This window comes from Macaca fascicularis, chromosome 1, assembly GCF_037993035.2.
Source record: "Macaca fascicularis isolate 582-1 chromosome 1, T2T-MFA8v1.1".
NCBI lineage: Eukaryota > Metazoa > Chordata > Mammalia > Primates > Cercopithecidae > Macaca > Macaca fascicularis.
The window spans coordinates 150,321,274-150,337,830 of NC_088375.1; the positions used below are offsets into that span (position 1 = coordinate 150,321,274).

The 16,557-nt window shown below is 39.4% G+C and overlaps 1 protein-coding gene across 6 annotated transcripts in view; it reads right to left on the bottom strand.

Moving 5' to 3' along the window:
- The window catches only part of SAMD13 (sterile alpha motif domain containing 13), a 50,127-nt gene that overhangs the window by 19,601 nt on the left and 13,969 nt on the right, over positions 1-16,557 (bottom strand). For all 6 annotated transcript variants that reach the window (XM_005542890.5, XM_045368232.3, XM_005542888.5 and 3 more), the window contains one exon: positions 5,932-6,043. In XM_005542890.5, coding sequence (XP_005542947.1) covers positions 5,932-6,043 — 112 coding nt within the window. The remainder of the gene's footprint in view (positions 1-5,931; positions 6,044-16,557) is intronic.

Below are 16,557 nucleotides of genomic sequence, written 5' to 3' on the forward strand. Positions count from 1 at the left end.
TAAGTTTCACCTTAACAAGTTTGTATCCACAATTTTGTAATTTTTTTTTTTCACCGAGGGCTGTTAGAATTGCATAAACTTTAGGCTCCACAAAACCTGAATTTGTCTCTGTTCTAATTAGAAATCTCCATCTAGAATCACTACAACTGAATTCAATTTGGCCGTGATTAGAACACTATGCTCAGGGTTGCTCTGATTGGCCTCTCTGCCCTATGATTCCATTTTGAGGTAGTTAGTATTACTTGGCAATATGTAGCCATAAGAAATTTCATTTATTTTTTATTAAGCCAGCGACTTCAGAAACTTATCAAAAGTTAGCAATAAGCCATCTGTAAAGAGATGTCAATCTTTGCATTTCAAATGAATGACTTAAGCAACCAGTTGGGCATTTCAGAGTATAGATACTATTCTTATTCATGTGGTTTGAGAAAAATGAAGAGATAATAGAGTAAAATTAATTTGTCACCTTGAGTTGCATATTACTTTGTCATGATTATTTCAGAGATACATATTGTTCTCAAAATAAAATCACAAATGTTGCTTGTAAGTTTGAGAAATCTGAAAAATATGAACTGTATGACATTGATTGGCAGATCTCTGTCTTCCATCTTCTTCTTATATATTCTAAGTATGTGAGTCAAACAGACAAAGACATAGAAATGAAGTGACTATACCACAACAGGCAGAGCTGTCTTTGTGACTTGCCATTAGGGTCCAATTTGAGTGATGAAGTTACTGTACTAGATTTCCAGAGTTCCTTAAATGGCAACTAAAAGCACTGCCCATAGTTGGCTTTATAACAGAGAAAACTGCTAATTTAGCCTTCAGAGTTTGACAAAGCAAACTTTATCCTAAATGTTCTCTGTGAGGAAGGGAGGGATGCTTTTGAACAAGATTAGTCAAAATAGTCTCTTAAAAACCAAAGCTCTTATCAAAGTAAAATTCTTGAGGTGCCTTTGACTCTGGAAAGCTAAGCAGTCCATACCCATGGACAAGTGTCATTAAAAACAAAAAATCTATTCACAAAAGTTCAACTGTGTCTCAAGTGGTTTTGCACCCTGTGTTGTGCACTGAAAGCATACTTCTTGAGGACCAGTTTTAAGATTACATGTTTTGGCTCTTAAAGCAGGAGCTTGAACAGTATTCTGTTTGTTTAACTCAGTATTAACCTTATAGAAATCTGAGTCCTAGAAGGGCAGATTCTCCAAGACCATCCACTAACCATGAGTAAACTGGAAGAAAACATATCAGAAGTCATGACTTTCATTCATTTCCTTCACCACAGCCCAAAATGTTTGCCTGCTAGAAGGCACTTGGGAAAATAGCCACCATACCGCAGTGTCTGTGGGAAAGAGAGATGGTACTAACAAAGCTGTAATCACTGCCTTCTCCAGGGCTCCCACTGCCTCCTGCTTTCATAGGTCAGTGAACCCTTTGGAGTGCTAGCTGAATGAGTCCAGTGGGCCAGACTCCCTACATGGTGAGCAACTGCAACCCTGATGACACAGACCACATGCCAACCCAAGGAGTAGTGACATCGACATCGCTGTCCAAAACATACATGCTGTTGACACTGGGTTATTCGTGATGGGCTGGGCAGGGACTTAGGACTTAACTCTTGATGATTCTTTTGACTTGTAATTCTGACTAACACAGAAAACTCAAAAGAGGATTGCCAGAAGAAAATTTGATGAAGATAATTGCAGCAGAGGAAAACTTAACGGAGATCATTGTTCTGTGACAGTGGGGTGCCTGCACAGGGAAAAGGAGGTTAGGCAAAGACCACCACCTTAATCCAGCTGCTTCTCCATACCACAGGAACACAGGACAAATCTTGCCCTCCGAGAAATCTTGCTCAATGGTATGACATCTTCCAAGAAGTCATGCTGCTAGAAAGCCACATCTGAGTCTAGTTGCCACAGCCATACAGTTTCCAGTACTATGCTATGAGACCATACCACAAAGATAGATACTCTCCTGGAAGTCAGGCCATCTGATGGCGGACTTGTTTGCCATCAATATCAGTATTTTAGTCAGTTCAGGCTGCTAGGACAAGATACTGTAGATTGGGCAGCATAAACAACAGATATTTCTCACAGTTCTAGAAGCTGGAGGTCCAAGACCAGGGTGCCAACATGGTTGGGTTCTTTTTTTTTTTTTTTTTTTTTTTTGAGACGGAGTCTCGCTCTGTAGCCCAGGCTGGAGTGCAGTGGCCGGATCTCAGCTCACTGCAAGCTCCGCCTCCCGGGTTCACGCCATTCTCCTGCCTCAGCCTCCCGAGTAGCTGGGACTACAGGCGCTGCCACCTCGCCCGGCTATTTTTTGTATTTCTTAGTAGAGACGGGGTTTCACCGTGTTAGCCAGGATGGTCTCGATCTCCTGACCTCGTGATCCGCCCATCTCGGCCTCCCAAAGTGCTGGGATTACAGGCTTGAGCCACCACGCCCGGCCATGGTTGGGTTCTTGGTGAGGGCTCTCTTCCTGGCTTGTAGAAGGCTGTCTTCTTGCTGTATCCTTACACCCGAGAGTAAGCTCTCTGGTGTCTTGTCCTCTTCTTATAAGAGCATTGATCTCATCATGGGGGCTCCATCCTCATGACCTCATCTAAACCTAATTACTTCCCAAAGATCCCGCCTCCGAATATCCTCACTGGGTTAGGTTTTCAACATAAGAGTTTTGGGGGGACATAAAACTTTCAGCCCATAGTAGTCAGCCATGAAACAGTAAGTTCCCCACATCACTGGCAACCATGCTGCCCTTTCTGGACTTGCCCTTTTCAAAAGTGGTTTAGGGGATGCTCTCCATCCCTGCCCTGCTTCTGTCAAGTGGAAGGGCAAAGCTTTCCTGAGGAGAGTTTAAGGAGGCAGCTGTTCTAACTTTCTCAGCTGCTGTGACCTTGCATGTACCTGCATGTGTCTTGAAAGGGCCATATGCTTGGGCTGGAGATGGCCTGTATCTTCTCATCAGGATGATGAGTGGGTGCTAACCGACTAGGTTCATTGCCGGGAAGACCCCAGAGGCCATGCTGATGGCCTCTGTAGTGTGATGATGAAAGAGGCAGGTTAACATAGTAGAGGATCCAATTCTCAGTCCTCATGAATATCATAGCAGTGACTTATCTTACCAGCCTAAGCCTGGCCAGTGATTCCCTCCCTGCCCTCCACCTCCTTTAATGGAAAAGGAGAAATGAGAGATTTGAATCACTGCCAGAGACTAATTCAAGGCAGACTCTTCCCCGACCCAATCACCCTTCCATGAGAATGAAGAGAACTCAAGCTTCTGGACTATGCTTGTAAAACTCTGATCCTTTGAGAATTCATTTCTCGGGCTTCCGAGTTGGCAGGTTGAACATAGCAGCAAGACGATGCTCACTTCTCCCTTGAAGGATTTCTGAATGAAATGCTTTAGAAGAGTTTATTCCCGTTATGGTTCCCAGTGTCCATGGGGACAGAATGAGATCATCCATGGGAGAAGGGGCCTGCTCGTGGGCCAGGCTCAGAGTTGGCAGTTCCATTTTTGAGGTACCTCACAGAACCTGGAAGGTCCAGAGAGCATCGTGTGCCCCCAGTCTGGGATGTCTGCCTCCAAGGAGTCTGAGCAAAAGCTCAACCTGCAAAGGGCTTTTGGTCAGCTGGGAATCTGGCCAAGAGACCTTTTAGCTAAGTATTTTTTTTTTTTGTTAACCATTTACAATACTACTTAAATTTAATTTTAGTAGAGTGCCATTCAATTGCAGTGACACAAATGGACATTGTACCAGTGAAAAACAAAATAAAATATGTTCCAACTGATCAGCGGCCTTCCACTTTCCAACCTGAGCGGTATTTTTCCATCACAATTCATAAACATTTTTCAAACATAAAGAAAACTCATCAGAGTTTTATAGTAAATACCCATATTCTGAACACCTAGATGTTACAATTAACATTTTCTGTACTTGCTTTACCACAAATATGTCCACATGGTCACCCTTCTATTTAATGGCCAATGCATATTTTCAATGCATTTTAAATTGAGTTGTATATATCAGTATACTTTCCCCCAAATACTTCTGTTTTTATACCACTGTTTAGGTGTTTTTCATAGTTCTTTTCTTTTTGAAGTAAAATTTATATGTTCTATAATGCACAAACCTGAATCATTTGCATATGCCTGTGTATAAGCAAGCAGTGACCCATGCATACCTGAACCCAAGCCTGTATCAAGATACAGAATGTTACCATCACCCAGAAAGTTCCCTCATACTCCTTCCCAGTCATTCTCCATCCCCACCCAGTCAGAGGCAACCACTGTTCTGATTGTTTTTTACTACTGATTCATGTTCCTGTTCTGGAACCTTATCTAAATGGAACCATTCGGTATGAAATCAGTTATGTAAGGTTTCTCTCAATCGGTAATACGTTTTTGAGACTCAGGCAAATGGTTGTACATAACAGTAGTTCATTCCTTTTTATTACTGTGGAGTATTCCACTATATGAATATACCACTGTTTGTATATTCATTCCCCCATTGATGTACACCTAGGCTTCAAATATGTGACCATTGTGATAACGTTAGTAAGAACAATTTGTACAAATCTTTTTACAGACATGTGTTTTCATTTCCCCTGAGTAAATACCCAGGAGTGAAACTGCTGCATCATGGGATAGATGTCTGAATGTTTATTTCACATTGTCACCAACAATGAAGGAGTTCCAGTTGCTCCACATCCTTGTGAACATTTAATGTTATCAACCTTTCTCATTTTAGCTCTTCTGGTGGGTGTGAAGTAATTTAAGCTGCTATTTTAGCAAGTTTTCCAAATTAGGAAAAAAATACATATGTACAAAGATCAAGTCTCAAGTAAATATGGGTTGAAGGAAATCTAGAAATTGGAGTGTGCAATATTAGAAAAGTTTACCTTATCCAAACTCAGGCCATACAGTTAACAGTTTGAGAGAATAAACAATGGCTGAAGGGATTTTTCAGTTTTTAATTCTCCCTACAATATTATATTAGAAAAGAAAATGTAATGCTTAGAAAACTGCAGCCTTCATTGATGGAGAAATAGGAATTCTGTGTTTACCCACAGAACTGGCCTCGTGTGAACCACACTGTGTTGCCTCCACTTGCCTCCTCGGGTCAAAGCCCCTTGAGGACCACTCCTGCAGACCTGGTGCAGCCTGCAACATGGAGCTAAGAATCACCTAGACAATTGGGACGGACTCCTGCCCCTTCCTCCCTCTTTCTGATAGCAACCCTGGACCTGAGGGAAAGGAAATCCCATTTTTTGAGCATCAACACTATGCCAGAACCCATCCTAGGCACTGTGCATATATTGGCCGCTAATCCTCACAACAACATCCCTATAGAGTTATTGACAGTCTGATGTTATAAATGTGAAACCAAGACTCAGAGAGACATAGTAATGTGCCTAGGGTCACATAGAGATAGAAGAACCAGGATTCGACTATCAATCCTATGCTTTTTCCAGTCTACCTTGCTAAGCACCCAGAAAGCAAATTGCAAAGGGCTTAATAGTTCATTGGGTGCTGAGGCCAGTAGTAGAAGGTGGTGCATGTCTCTTGGTCAGGTTTGTCCCTGCTTTTCCTTTCTTTTCTGTTTCCTGCTTTCTAGTGTGTTTTCACTGAAGGTAGGGCTGATTCACTCCATCCCTGAGTATGATCAGTCTTTCAGAAGACACAGATGTAAATGAGCTTTAGCCTTCTTCTCCACAGCTGCCACTGTCTCCGGCTTTGAGTTTTCCCCTTGCACAAAGGGATAATTCACCTGGAACATCCATTTGCCTTCCCCTCAGTTTCTCAGGGCCTCACTGATTCCTCCCTGCTGTTTGGTCCTCTTCCTCCTCACTCCCTTATGCCCATGGTCAGGAAGGGAGGAAACCATGGGTTCATCACATGTTCATCCCGTGTTTCTCTAGACCAAGTTACCTGTTCCTGAAAAGCACTAGCTTGCTCCTCAAATCCCACGGTTCTGAAATAATTGACGACATCCATCACGGCCCAGTCGGCAGGATCAGGTGGTCTCCCATTTTCCATGGAACTGCAAAACACAAATCCAGACAGTTGTCATGGCAGTGTCTGCACAAGGGTGTGGCCAGGCTCACAGACGGGTCTTCTGGGGCAGGCCTCTCGTGTTTCTTGGGTTCAGATGATGATTACTCTCACTGGCTTAGTCACTGCTAATAAACCATTTGACATTTAATGTAAATTATTTCCTCTGGTTTTTAATCCAGAGACATTGAGAGTGGTCCGGTGACTACTGGCAGCCCAGAGTATGATATTCATACTTCTGAGTTCAGAACACCTGGTCTTTTACAATATGACCTCAACATACCTCTCTCTCTTCCTGTCTTCCTAACACCTTCCCTAGCCCCAACCCCACACATCTAGGGATAAAGCCCTTCCACAATAGGCCAAGTCCTTTTGTAGGTCTGAGCCTCTGCACATTCTGTCCCAGCCACTTACAATGCCCCCACACCTGTCTCTATTGGACAAAACTCTACCATTTCTACCAGTACAAAACTACCTCCTCTTTGAGGCATTTTTCTGGCTCTTCCAAGGGCATGTTTTAGTCATAACCTCCTTTGACTTCTAGAACTTCATTCAAACTCCCACTGTAGCACCTTCCACATTGAATTATACCCTCTGTTTATTGAACAGTCTCTCCCATTAGAGTCGGAGATGCAGGTTGGAGATATGCATTTGAGCCTAGACCATTTATCATTTTATTATTCCTACTATCAAGAGTGTACTTAGGAACTTAATCCATGTTGTTCAAATAAATAAACAGATGACAATCAAACATTTGTCTGAGAGGGTCTGTGAGTAAGGCTCCTCATTGGATTAGAGAGGAGGGAAAGGAGAAGTAGAATAAAGAATGGTAATGACCTGCAGTTAACTGGGACTCTGCCTTATTTCTGCACTGGGAGTACTTGTCTCGCTTTCTCTATACCTCGTCCAAGATGATTTTCCCAGAGTGTACATCCAATCACATAGCCTAACTTTGCTTTGGAGGTCCTTCAGGACAAAGCCCCTCCTCACCTCTCCAACTGGGAATACACTAGAGAGCAAAACAGACACCACCCTTATTCTTATGGGCCTTACAGTCCTGTGGGGAGTGAACATTGATCAATAATCATACAAGTAAATATACAGCTGCAAGTTATGCTAAATGTTAAGAAGGACAAGCATCACGTACTACGATAGTTTAAGCAATAGGGGAAGCTTTCCCGTGGGAGTTTCTTTTCAGGTATGCTCTAAAAAGCAGTCAGAAATTAACCGTATGAAGAAGTCACATGAAGAATGTTCCAGGCCCTGTGGCAGAAACACATACAGCCAAGGGAGCCATGCAGGTCTTGGAGGCCACACTGAGGATTCTGGATATTTGTTAAGAGCAATGCGGATAATTGAATGGTCCTGTGTAAAGGGGGTGACCTGATCAGATTCACATTTCCATCAGTGACAGACTGGATTAAGAAAATGTGGCACATATACACCATGGAATACTAGGCAGCCATAAAAAAGGATGAGTTTGTGTCCTTTGTAGGGACATGGATGCAGCTGGAAACCATCATTCTTAGCAAACTATCACAAGAACAGAAAACCAAACACCGCATGTTCTCACTCATAGGTGGGAACCGAACAATGAGATCACTTGGACTCGGGAAGGGGAACATCACACACCGGGGCCTATCATGGGGAGGGGGGAGGGGGGAGGGATTGCATTGGGAGTTATACCTGATGTAAATGACGAGTTGATGGGTGCTGACGAGTTGATGGGTGCAGCACAGCAACATGGCACAAGTATACATATGTAACAAACCTGCACGTTATGCACATGTACCCTAGAACTTAAAGTATAATAATAATAAAAAATAAATAAATAAATAAATAAATAAAATTTAAAAAAAAATTAAAAAAAAAAAAAGAAAGAGAACGCTGGAGAGGAGCCAGTCAACAAGAAGTCTATTGCAGTCATGCAAGCCAGAGATCATGCTTAGACTAGGGTGATGGTTATGAAAAAGGAGAGGAGTGTGTGGATTTAAAAGATAGCTAATGAATAAAATCAGTGTAACTTAGTGCTAGACCAGATATAGAGAATGGAGGGAGTAGAAGTGTCATGGAACTGGATGGATGGTGGTAACATCCATCCAGCTGAACATGCTAAATTTGGGGTACTGTCTATATCCAAGTGGAGATTTAATGTGGGCTATAAGTATAGAGTGCAAAGCAGAAGAGTGGGCTAGATACACCTGTGGGAGACAGAGGCATTTAGACAATAATGGGTATCTTGAGAGAGGAGGAGAAGAGAGCTGGGCCTAGAACTAAGCTTGAGAGGTTCAATATTTAGTAGAAGTTGAAAAGATCCAGGTTACTTTTAATGGAAACAAAATTGGCTAGATTTAGGGAGATTCCTGAAGATCTTTAAAGGTCTAAGAGTCAAGGATCCAGCCACCTCATTCCCCAGCATAATGCTTTGCCCATAGCAGGAACCTAAAATATTTAAGAAAACAAAACCAACTTCTGTACTAGTTAAAGGGAGTCACTGATCAATGGCACATGTGATGGTTCATTTCTCAACAGCACCTCATTTAAAAACATTTAAAGCCAGGGCGCCTGTAGTCCCAGCTAGTCGGGAGGCTGAGGCAGGAGAATGGCGTAAACCCGGGAGGCAGAGCTTGCAGTGAGCTGAGATCCGGCCATTGCACTCCAGCCTGGACTTAAAGATGGTGAATCTATAACCACTGCATGCCTGTATACACAAGTACTCATGTGCACACATGCACACACACAATCTTCCTACCATTTAACAGGCAATATACATCAGGAAGAAAACGATTTTTCATCCTAACATTGCTAAATATTAACTATGTGTTTTTAAATCAATGGTAAATTTTAAAAAAATTATCTATGTGCTGGAATTTTCCATACACTAGCAACATAAGCAATCAGCAACTGGCACTGAGGACCCTCTTCAAGGTACCATTTTCCTTCCCTCTCTCTTAAGGTGTCCTTGAAGAATGTTTGGAAAGGAGTTCATTGTTCCAACAAATCTTTACAGTTTTCTAATTAGCTCACTTCTGATAGTGAACACAGAGTCCCATCGAACACACTTTTAAGTGCCCCCAGAAAACATCTGAATTCACTCTCCCTGTGGTTGACTTCAGTTAGTTGCCTTTCCTCACCAAAAATAGTTATCAGACCATCACATGTAGCCCCAAACCTAAAATAAAACATTTTAAAAAGAATACTCAATTGTAATAACAAAATACGTTACATCGTAATTTTAAGATGGGAGGCTTTCCTGATTTTTATTCTGTTGGGATATAACATCATGACTTCCATAATTTTGAAATATTCTTGAGTATAACAATGCTACAGAGAAGAAAGAGTTGTAAAACTGCTGGCAGTGTACCATGAATAGAAGCAACGTGGAACAGGGCACTCTCTCATTCGGAGGGTAAGGGAATTCACCCAGAAGAAACAGGGGGTTAGAAACCAACCAATACAAATGATTGATCTACTTAAGTTTAAAAGCCTGATAGCCTCCCAAAGCCAAATTAACGTGGAAAAAAATCACATTAGACTATTGATATCCTGAGAAGAAAAATCTATCTTCATCTCTGTAGCACCAGCACCTAGCACAGTCTGACTGGTGCACAGTTGATACACAGCAAAATATCACAATGGACTAACAACCAGAGAGCACTTACAATTTAAAATCTGTTTTTCACACATTACTCAATATCAGCCTCCCACCTCTTTGTGAACTGGCTACTGTAACCTGCTTTTGGGAAACGAAGGCTCAGAAAGGTTAAGAAACGCACCCCAAATCGCATGGTAGATAAAGCTAGGATTGGATTCCAGATGTGCTTGACTCCAAGTCTATGCTTTTTTTCCACTATACTTATTCATTGACACAACAGATATTTATTGAAAGTCTGTCTTCTCAGTATTGTGCTAGATGCAGGGTTATAAGGACAGGGAATGCATAGTCCCTGCCCTCAAGGAGCTGGCAATCTGGTGAGGGAAAGCAGATGTGGAAACAGCTAGCTCGGAGGAATACTGGAATCGAGGGGTGAACGAAGTGCGGTTGAGGACGTATGTAAGGGAGGGCTGGTTAGTTCAGCCTGCCTAGAACACTTGAAGATTTTCAATGGCAGTTTAAAAAGGCATTTATTGCCCTCAACACGCTCTGAGCGGGGCCCCAGAGAGGGGATGGCTTGCAGAGGCATGTCTCCGCAGGCACACACCATCACTTCTAGGTTGCTTGTGTTAATGCACGATGGGTGATTTCACTGAGCTCTTCCAGTGGTTTCAGCAACAGTTTTAAGGAGAAAGCTGGTGATGATCCAAAAATAACATAACAAGGGTAGGCCAAGTGGAAGGGTGTGCAGGGCAGGAGCCAGAGTGCCAAAACCAGATAACATTTGACGTGGGAAGGTATTGGAGGATAGATTTAAGCAGCACCATTCTCTGCTAGGAATACAAGATGTCTCCCCAAGGACTGATATTTTGTCCAAATTGAGACACTTAGCTTTAGTTGTTTCCTTATAAATGGTCCATTCTCGCCACATCTTTTCTTATGACCTTTGCATGTCAAATTCCAGAGGGAATTTAAATGTCACACTGTTTAAAATACCTGACAGGTGGTGGTTCCATTGTGGCTGCTAATTTTGAGCTGATAAAATGAAATGGCAGATACAAAAGTGCCATTTTCGTTTGATATTTATTATTCACTATCGTCATAGCAAAATGTTTCTTAGAATATAATACATGTTAATATGATAAATTTATGAGTATTTTCCAGGCACATAATCTTTAAAATATATATTTTATATACAGCTTTATTATTAAAAATTAGCAAGAAATCTCAGCACTTAATCAAATTATCAATGTTTCCATTTAGCTCAGTCACCTTTTAGTCCTTGTGCATATGGTTAGGTCCATCAAGTATTGATAAAAATGATATGCATGAATAATTCACACAAGGAAATGATTATACCCTAATTAAACAATCACCTCGTTTTTAATGAGAGTTAGAGAGACACAACCACGGGGACAGAAATGCAATAATAACAAATTTGGCAGATATATGCAGATCAATTGAGCCTTTATGATGAGGTTTTCATGTTGGCACATCATAATTTTAAGTTCTGGCAGCAAAAGTCTCCATTTCCCTTTGTAAGAAGGCAGGCAGAAAATAGTTGAAACTATTTTCTAGCATATGTACATTTTATGGTATTTATGATATTACGGATGCTGAGAGTTGGTCAGGCCAAAAGGATACTCTGGGGAAATGCAATCCACATGTAATATCACAACTCCATTATATTCATCAATTGTATTTCCACTTCAAAGTTCGGAGCAAGTTACTTTAGACACTGGTTAACATATTATGATGATATATTTGTCACATTACTTTTTTTATAAAGCTGATTCTGAATGTTACTTATTTTTACACTCAGCAGTGCACTCTAACTTTGTGCTGCCTAGATATTTATAACTTATTTTCAAAATGAAATTAACCTACTCTTTGCTCATGTCTTAAAACAGCCTCTGGCTAAAAGCAATTTAGTTCTGCTTCTAATAAATTAATATTGATCTCTTCGCCTATGACATACCTAAGGATGAAGCAACTAAATGAACGTTAGTGTTAGTTCCATTCCTTTCTCCCTCTCCCTTCATGCTAACAAGCAGGAATCTGGCTAAATGGCAGGCCCAAAAAGAGAAAGGATGATTGAAAGTTTAGGGACCCGACATTTTTCATTTTTAAATATTCAGATAAATAAGAATTGACTGACTTAGCTGCAGCACGTCAAAATGATGAAAGCATTGAAAAGGCAAATAATTCATTAAACCTTCTGTATATTCCAAATTCTTTAGCTTAGAGTTCAGATGCTTGATTCAAACCTAACTGGGCAACATCCTAGACTTTTCCATACCCATGGCTTTGCTTATGTCAGTCAAACCCTTTCTGTTCAAATTCCAGGGATTAGTCCTGCTCATTATAAAGAGACCAGTTTAATTTCCCCTTAATTAATTTTAACCTGCCTACTATGAGCCAGGCACTTAATAAGCATTGAAAACTCATAGTCTAATGAAGAGGATAATCTCAGGTCAGCTGTGGGATGAAGAGGGTCATGATGTTTGTTTCCTGCTCTATTCCAAAAAGTGGTTAAGGAACAGGGGAAATAGATGGGTGAAAGAAGGATGGATAGTAAATATGGCAATGCGAGTCAGCCTGTGCTAGGTGTGTGGATGAAAGGATTTGGAGCCCTGAGTCACCAGTAAGACTAGGAGCAGGCACCCCAGATGGATGGAGCATCTTCCTGCAGAATTTCTTTCCTCTGTATAGGTATCTTCCCTCAGGCTAATGGCTTTCCTCTGAAATCATACAGCATTCTGTCCTTGGCATACCTCTGCCTGGAATGTCTTCCCAACCCATCTTTCTGAAATCAAAGGATCTTATAAACAGCCTCTTTTCCTTGTCCTCTTTTTATTTGTACATTCTAGTACAACTAAAATCCCCTAGTGTAAATAAGAACACTCCTTTTTTTTTTTTTTTTTCCTGTTACCCAGGCTGGAGTGAAGTGGCGGAATCTCAGCTTGTTGCAACCTCTGCCTCCTGGGTTCAAGCGATTCTCCTGCCTCAGCCTCCCAAGTAGCTGGGACTACAGGTGCATGCCACCACACCTGGCTAATTTTTTGTATTTTTAGTAGAGACAGGGTTTCACCATGTTGGCCAGGGTGGTCTTGATCTCCTGATCTCAGATCCACCTGCCTTGGCCTCCCAAAGTGCTGGGATTACAGGTGTGAGCCATTGCACCTGGCCAAGAACACTCCTTTCAAGAAGACTCAATGAATAATTTTTATTCACTATCAGATACAATTCATGCCAAACACAAACATAAACATTTCATATCCTAATCATTAATACTAAACACAACAGTCTAGAGACTACCTGAAGAACTTTTCCTCCCTGCTCTGAGCCACAGCACAATGGTCTTTGTTCCAAAGGATTTGGGTGTGGCTTCATTGCTTAGACAAACTTGGTTTTTCTTCTGTAGGGATCTCAGCAGCAAGACAGAAACTATATAAAAAACAGCAGTCCTTGAAGGCTGACAATGTATAAAAGACATATAGTCAATGTCTGTGAATTCTGCTGGCATTGATTGAAACTCCTTTTGTTTTCACATTTAAAATATGATGTCTTAATATGCTTAACTGACTCTATAGTTTTATGCATTTTACTCTTTTGAAATGTACACTTCAAGGCAGGTATTTACAATGGAAAAAATAGTATAACTCAAAATAATAAACAGACTCAATTCTTAACCCATTATCATTTAATCGAAGGGAATAATCAAAGACTTATTTATCATGAGTCCATATATCAGAATGAACAGATAACTATAACATATCAAGGAATGAATTTTACCTTCAGTAAGAAAAATAAAATAGTGCCATTTACAAGTATCACTATTAATTCCCATATATTATCAATATTCAAGAAAACATTCAACAAAGAAACAGTGAATTTGAACAATACTGTAGACCAAGTGACCCTAACAGACATATACAGAACATTCAACCCAATAACTGCAGAATATACATTTCTTTTCAAGCATACACGGAATATTCTCCAGGATAGATCACGTATTAGGTTACAAAACAATTTTTAACAAATATATAATTAATGAAATCATACAAAATATCTTTTTTGACTGCAATGGAATGAAACTATAAATCAATGGCAGAAGGAAAACTGAAAAATTCACAAATACATGAAAATTAAACAACACACTTTTGAATAACCAATAGGTCAAATAAATGAAAAGTGAAATTGGAACATATCTTGAGACAAATAAAAACAAAAACACAACATATCAAAGCTTATGAAACGAAACAGAAGCAGTATTAAGAGGGAAGTTTCTAGTCACAAATACCTACATTAAAAAAAGAAAGATATCAAACAACCTAACTTTATACCTAAAGAAATTAGACAAAGAAGTAAAATAGAGAATAGAAAAACAGTAAGAAAAAATCAACTCAGACTCGGTCTTTTGAAAAGATAAACAAAACTGACAAACCTTTAGCTAGGCTAAGAGAAAAGAGAGTGAAGACGCAAATAAATAAAACCAGAAATGAAAAGACATTACAACTGATGCTACAGAAATGAAAAAGGTCATACAGACTACTATAAACAATTATAGGTCTACAAACTGGATAAGCTAGAAGAAATAGGTCCCTGGAAGCATACAACCCACCAGACTGAATCATGAAGAAATAGAAAATCCAAGCAGACCTATCTGTAAGGAGATTAAATCAGTAGTATAAAATCTTCCATAAAAGAAAAGCCCAGGATTAGATGGCTTCATTGGAGAATTTTAGTAAATATTTAAGGAAGAATGAATGCCAATTCTCAAACTTTTCCAAATAACTGAAGAGGAGGGAACATTTCTGAACTTTTTTTTATGAGGCCAGTATTACCCTCCTACCAAGCCAGAAAAAGACACAGAAAAAAAGAAAATTATAGGCCAATATCCCTGATTAAATATAGATGTAAAAATCCTCAACAAAATACCAGCAAACAGAATTCAACAGTACGTTAAAAAGATCATTTGCCATGACCTAGTGGGATTTATTCCTAGGATGGCACAACATACGAAAATCAATTAATGTGACATACCACATTTACAGAATGAAGGATAAAAATCACACGATCGTCTTAAGATAAAAAAGTGTTTGATAAAATTCAAAATCCTTTCATAATAAAAAAAAAGTCTCAACAAAGTAGGGATAGATTACCTTAACCTAATAAAGGCTATCTATGAAAAGGCTATAGTTAACATCATACTCAAAGGTGAAAAACTGAAAACTTTTCCATTAAGATCAGGAACTAGGCAAGGATGCCCATTCTTGCCACTTTTATTCAACATAGGACTGGAAATCCTAGCCAGAGCAATTAGGCAAGACAAAGAAATAAATAGCCACCAAATTGAAAAGAAAGAAGTAAAACTGTCCTTACATTTACAGATGATATGATCTTAAATAGAGAAAACCCTAAAGACTCCACAAAAAAAATCTGTGAGAATGAATAAACAAATTCAGCAAAGTTGCAGGATACAAAAATCAACATACAAAAATCAGTTTCATGTCTATACAATGATAATGAACTATCTGCAAAGGAAATTAGGAAAACAATCCCATTTACAATAACGTCATACTTAGGAATATTCTTAACCAAGAAGTGAAAGACATTCATACTAAAAAATGAGACATTGATGAAAGTAATTAAAGGAGACATAAACAAATGTAAAGACATCTCAAGTTCATGGATGGAAGATTTAATACTATTATAATTTCCGTATGACCCAAAGCAATCCACAGATTCAATGCAATCCTCATCAAAATCCTAATGATATTTTTACAGAAATAGAAAAAAATTCTAACATCCATATTGAACCAGAAAAGATCTTGAATAGCCAAAACAATCTTGAAAAAGAACAAGGTTGGAGGCAACACACTTCCTGATTTCAAAATATATTACAAAGCAACAGTGATTTAAACAGTATGACAACGGCATAAAGACTGACATATAGATCAATGGAACAGAACAGAGAGCCCAGAAATACATCCATGGATATATGGTCAAATGATCTTTGACTGGAATGCCGAGAATACAAAATAGGGAAGGAAGAGTCTCTTCAACTAATGGTGTTGGGGAAACTGGATATCCACATGCAAAAGAATAAAATTGGATTATCTTTTACCATACACAAAATATCAACTCAAGATGGATTAAAGACTTAAATGTAAGACTTGAAACTGTAAAATATCTAGAAGAAAACACAGGGGGAAAACTTCAAGACATTAGTTTTGGCAATAGTTTCATGGATATGACACCAAAAGCATAGGCAACAAAAGCAAACATAGACAAGCAGCGCTACATAAAACTAAAAGGCTTCTATACAGCCAGGGAAATAATAGAGTAAAAAGGAAACCTATGAAATGAGAGAAAATACTTGCGAACTATGTATCTGATAAGAGGTTACTTTCTAAAATATGTAAGGAATTCTTACAATTTTATAGCAAAAATACTAATAACCCAATTTAAAAAAATGGTCAAAGGTCATAATAGATATCTCTCAAAAGAAGAAACACAAACAGCCAATATGTACATATATGAAAAGAGGTTCAAAATCACCAATCATCAAGGAAATGCAAATCAATGCAACAATGAGATATCATCTCACACCTCTTAGGATACTATTATCAAAACAACAATGACAAATGTTGGCAAGGATGTGAATAAATCATAACCTTTGCATACTGTTGGTAGAAAAGGTAGAAATGCAGAATGAGGAAGCTGCTACAGAACTGTAGATTCCTCAAGAAATTAAATATTGAACTACTAGGTGATCTAGCAACCCACTTCAGAGTATTTATCCAAAGGAACTGAAATCAGGAACTCAAAGAGATATTAGCACTCCCATATGCACTGCAGCGCTATTCACCAAGATATGGAAACAACTGAAATGTCCATTGACA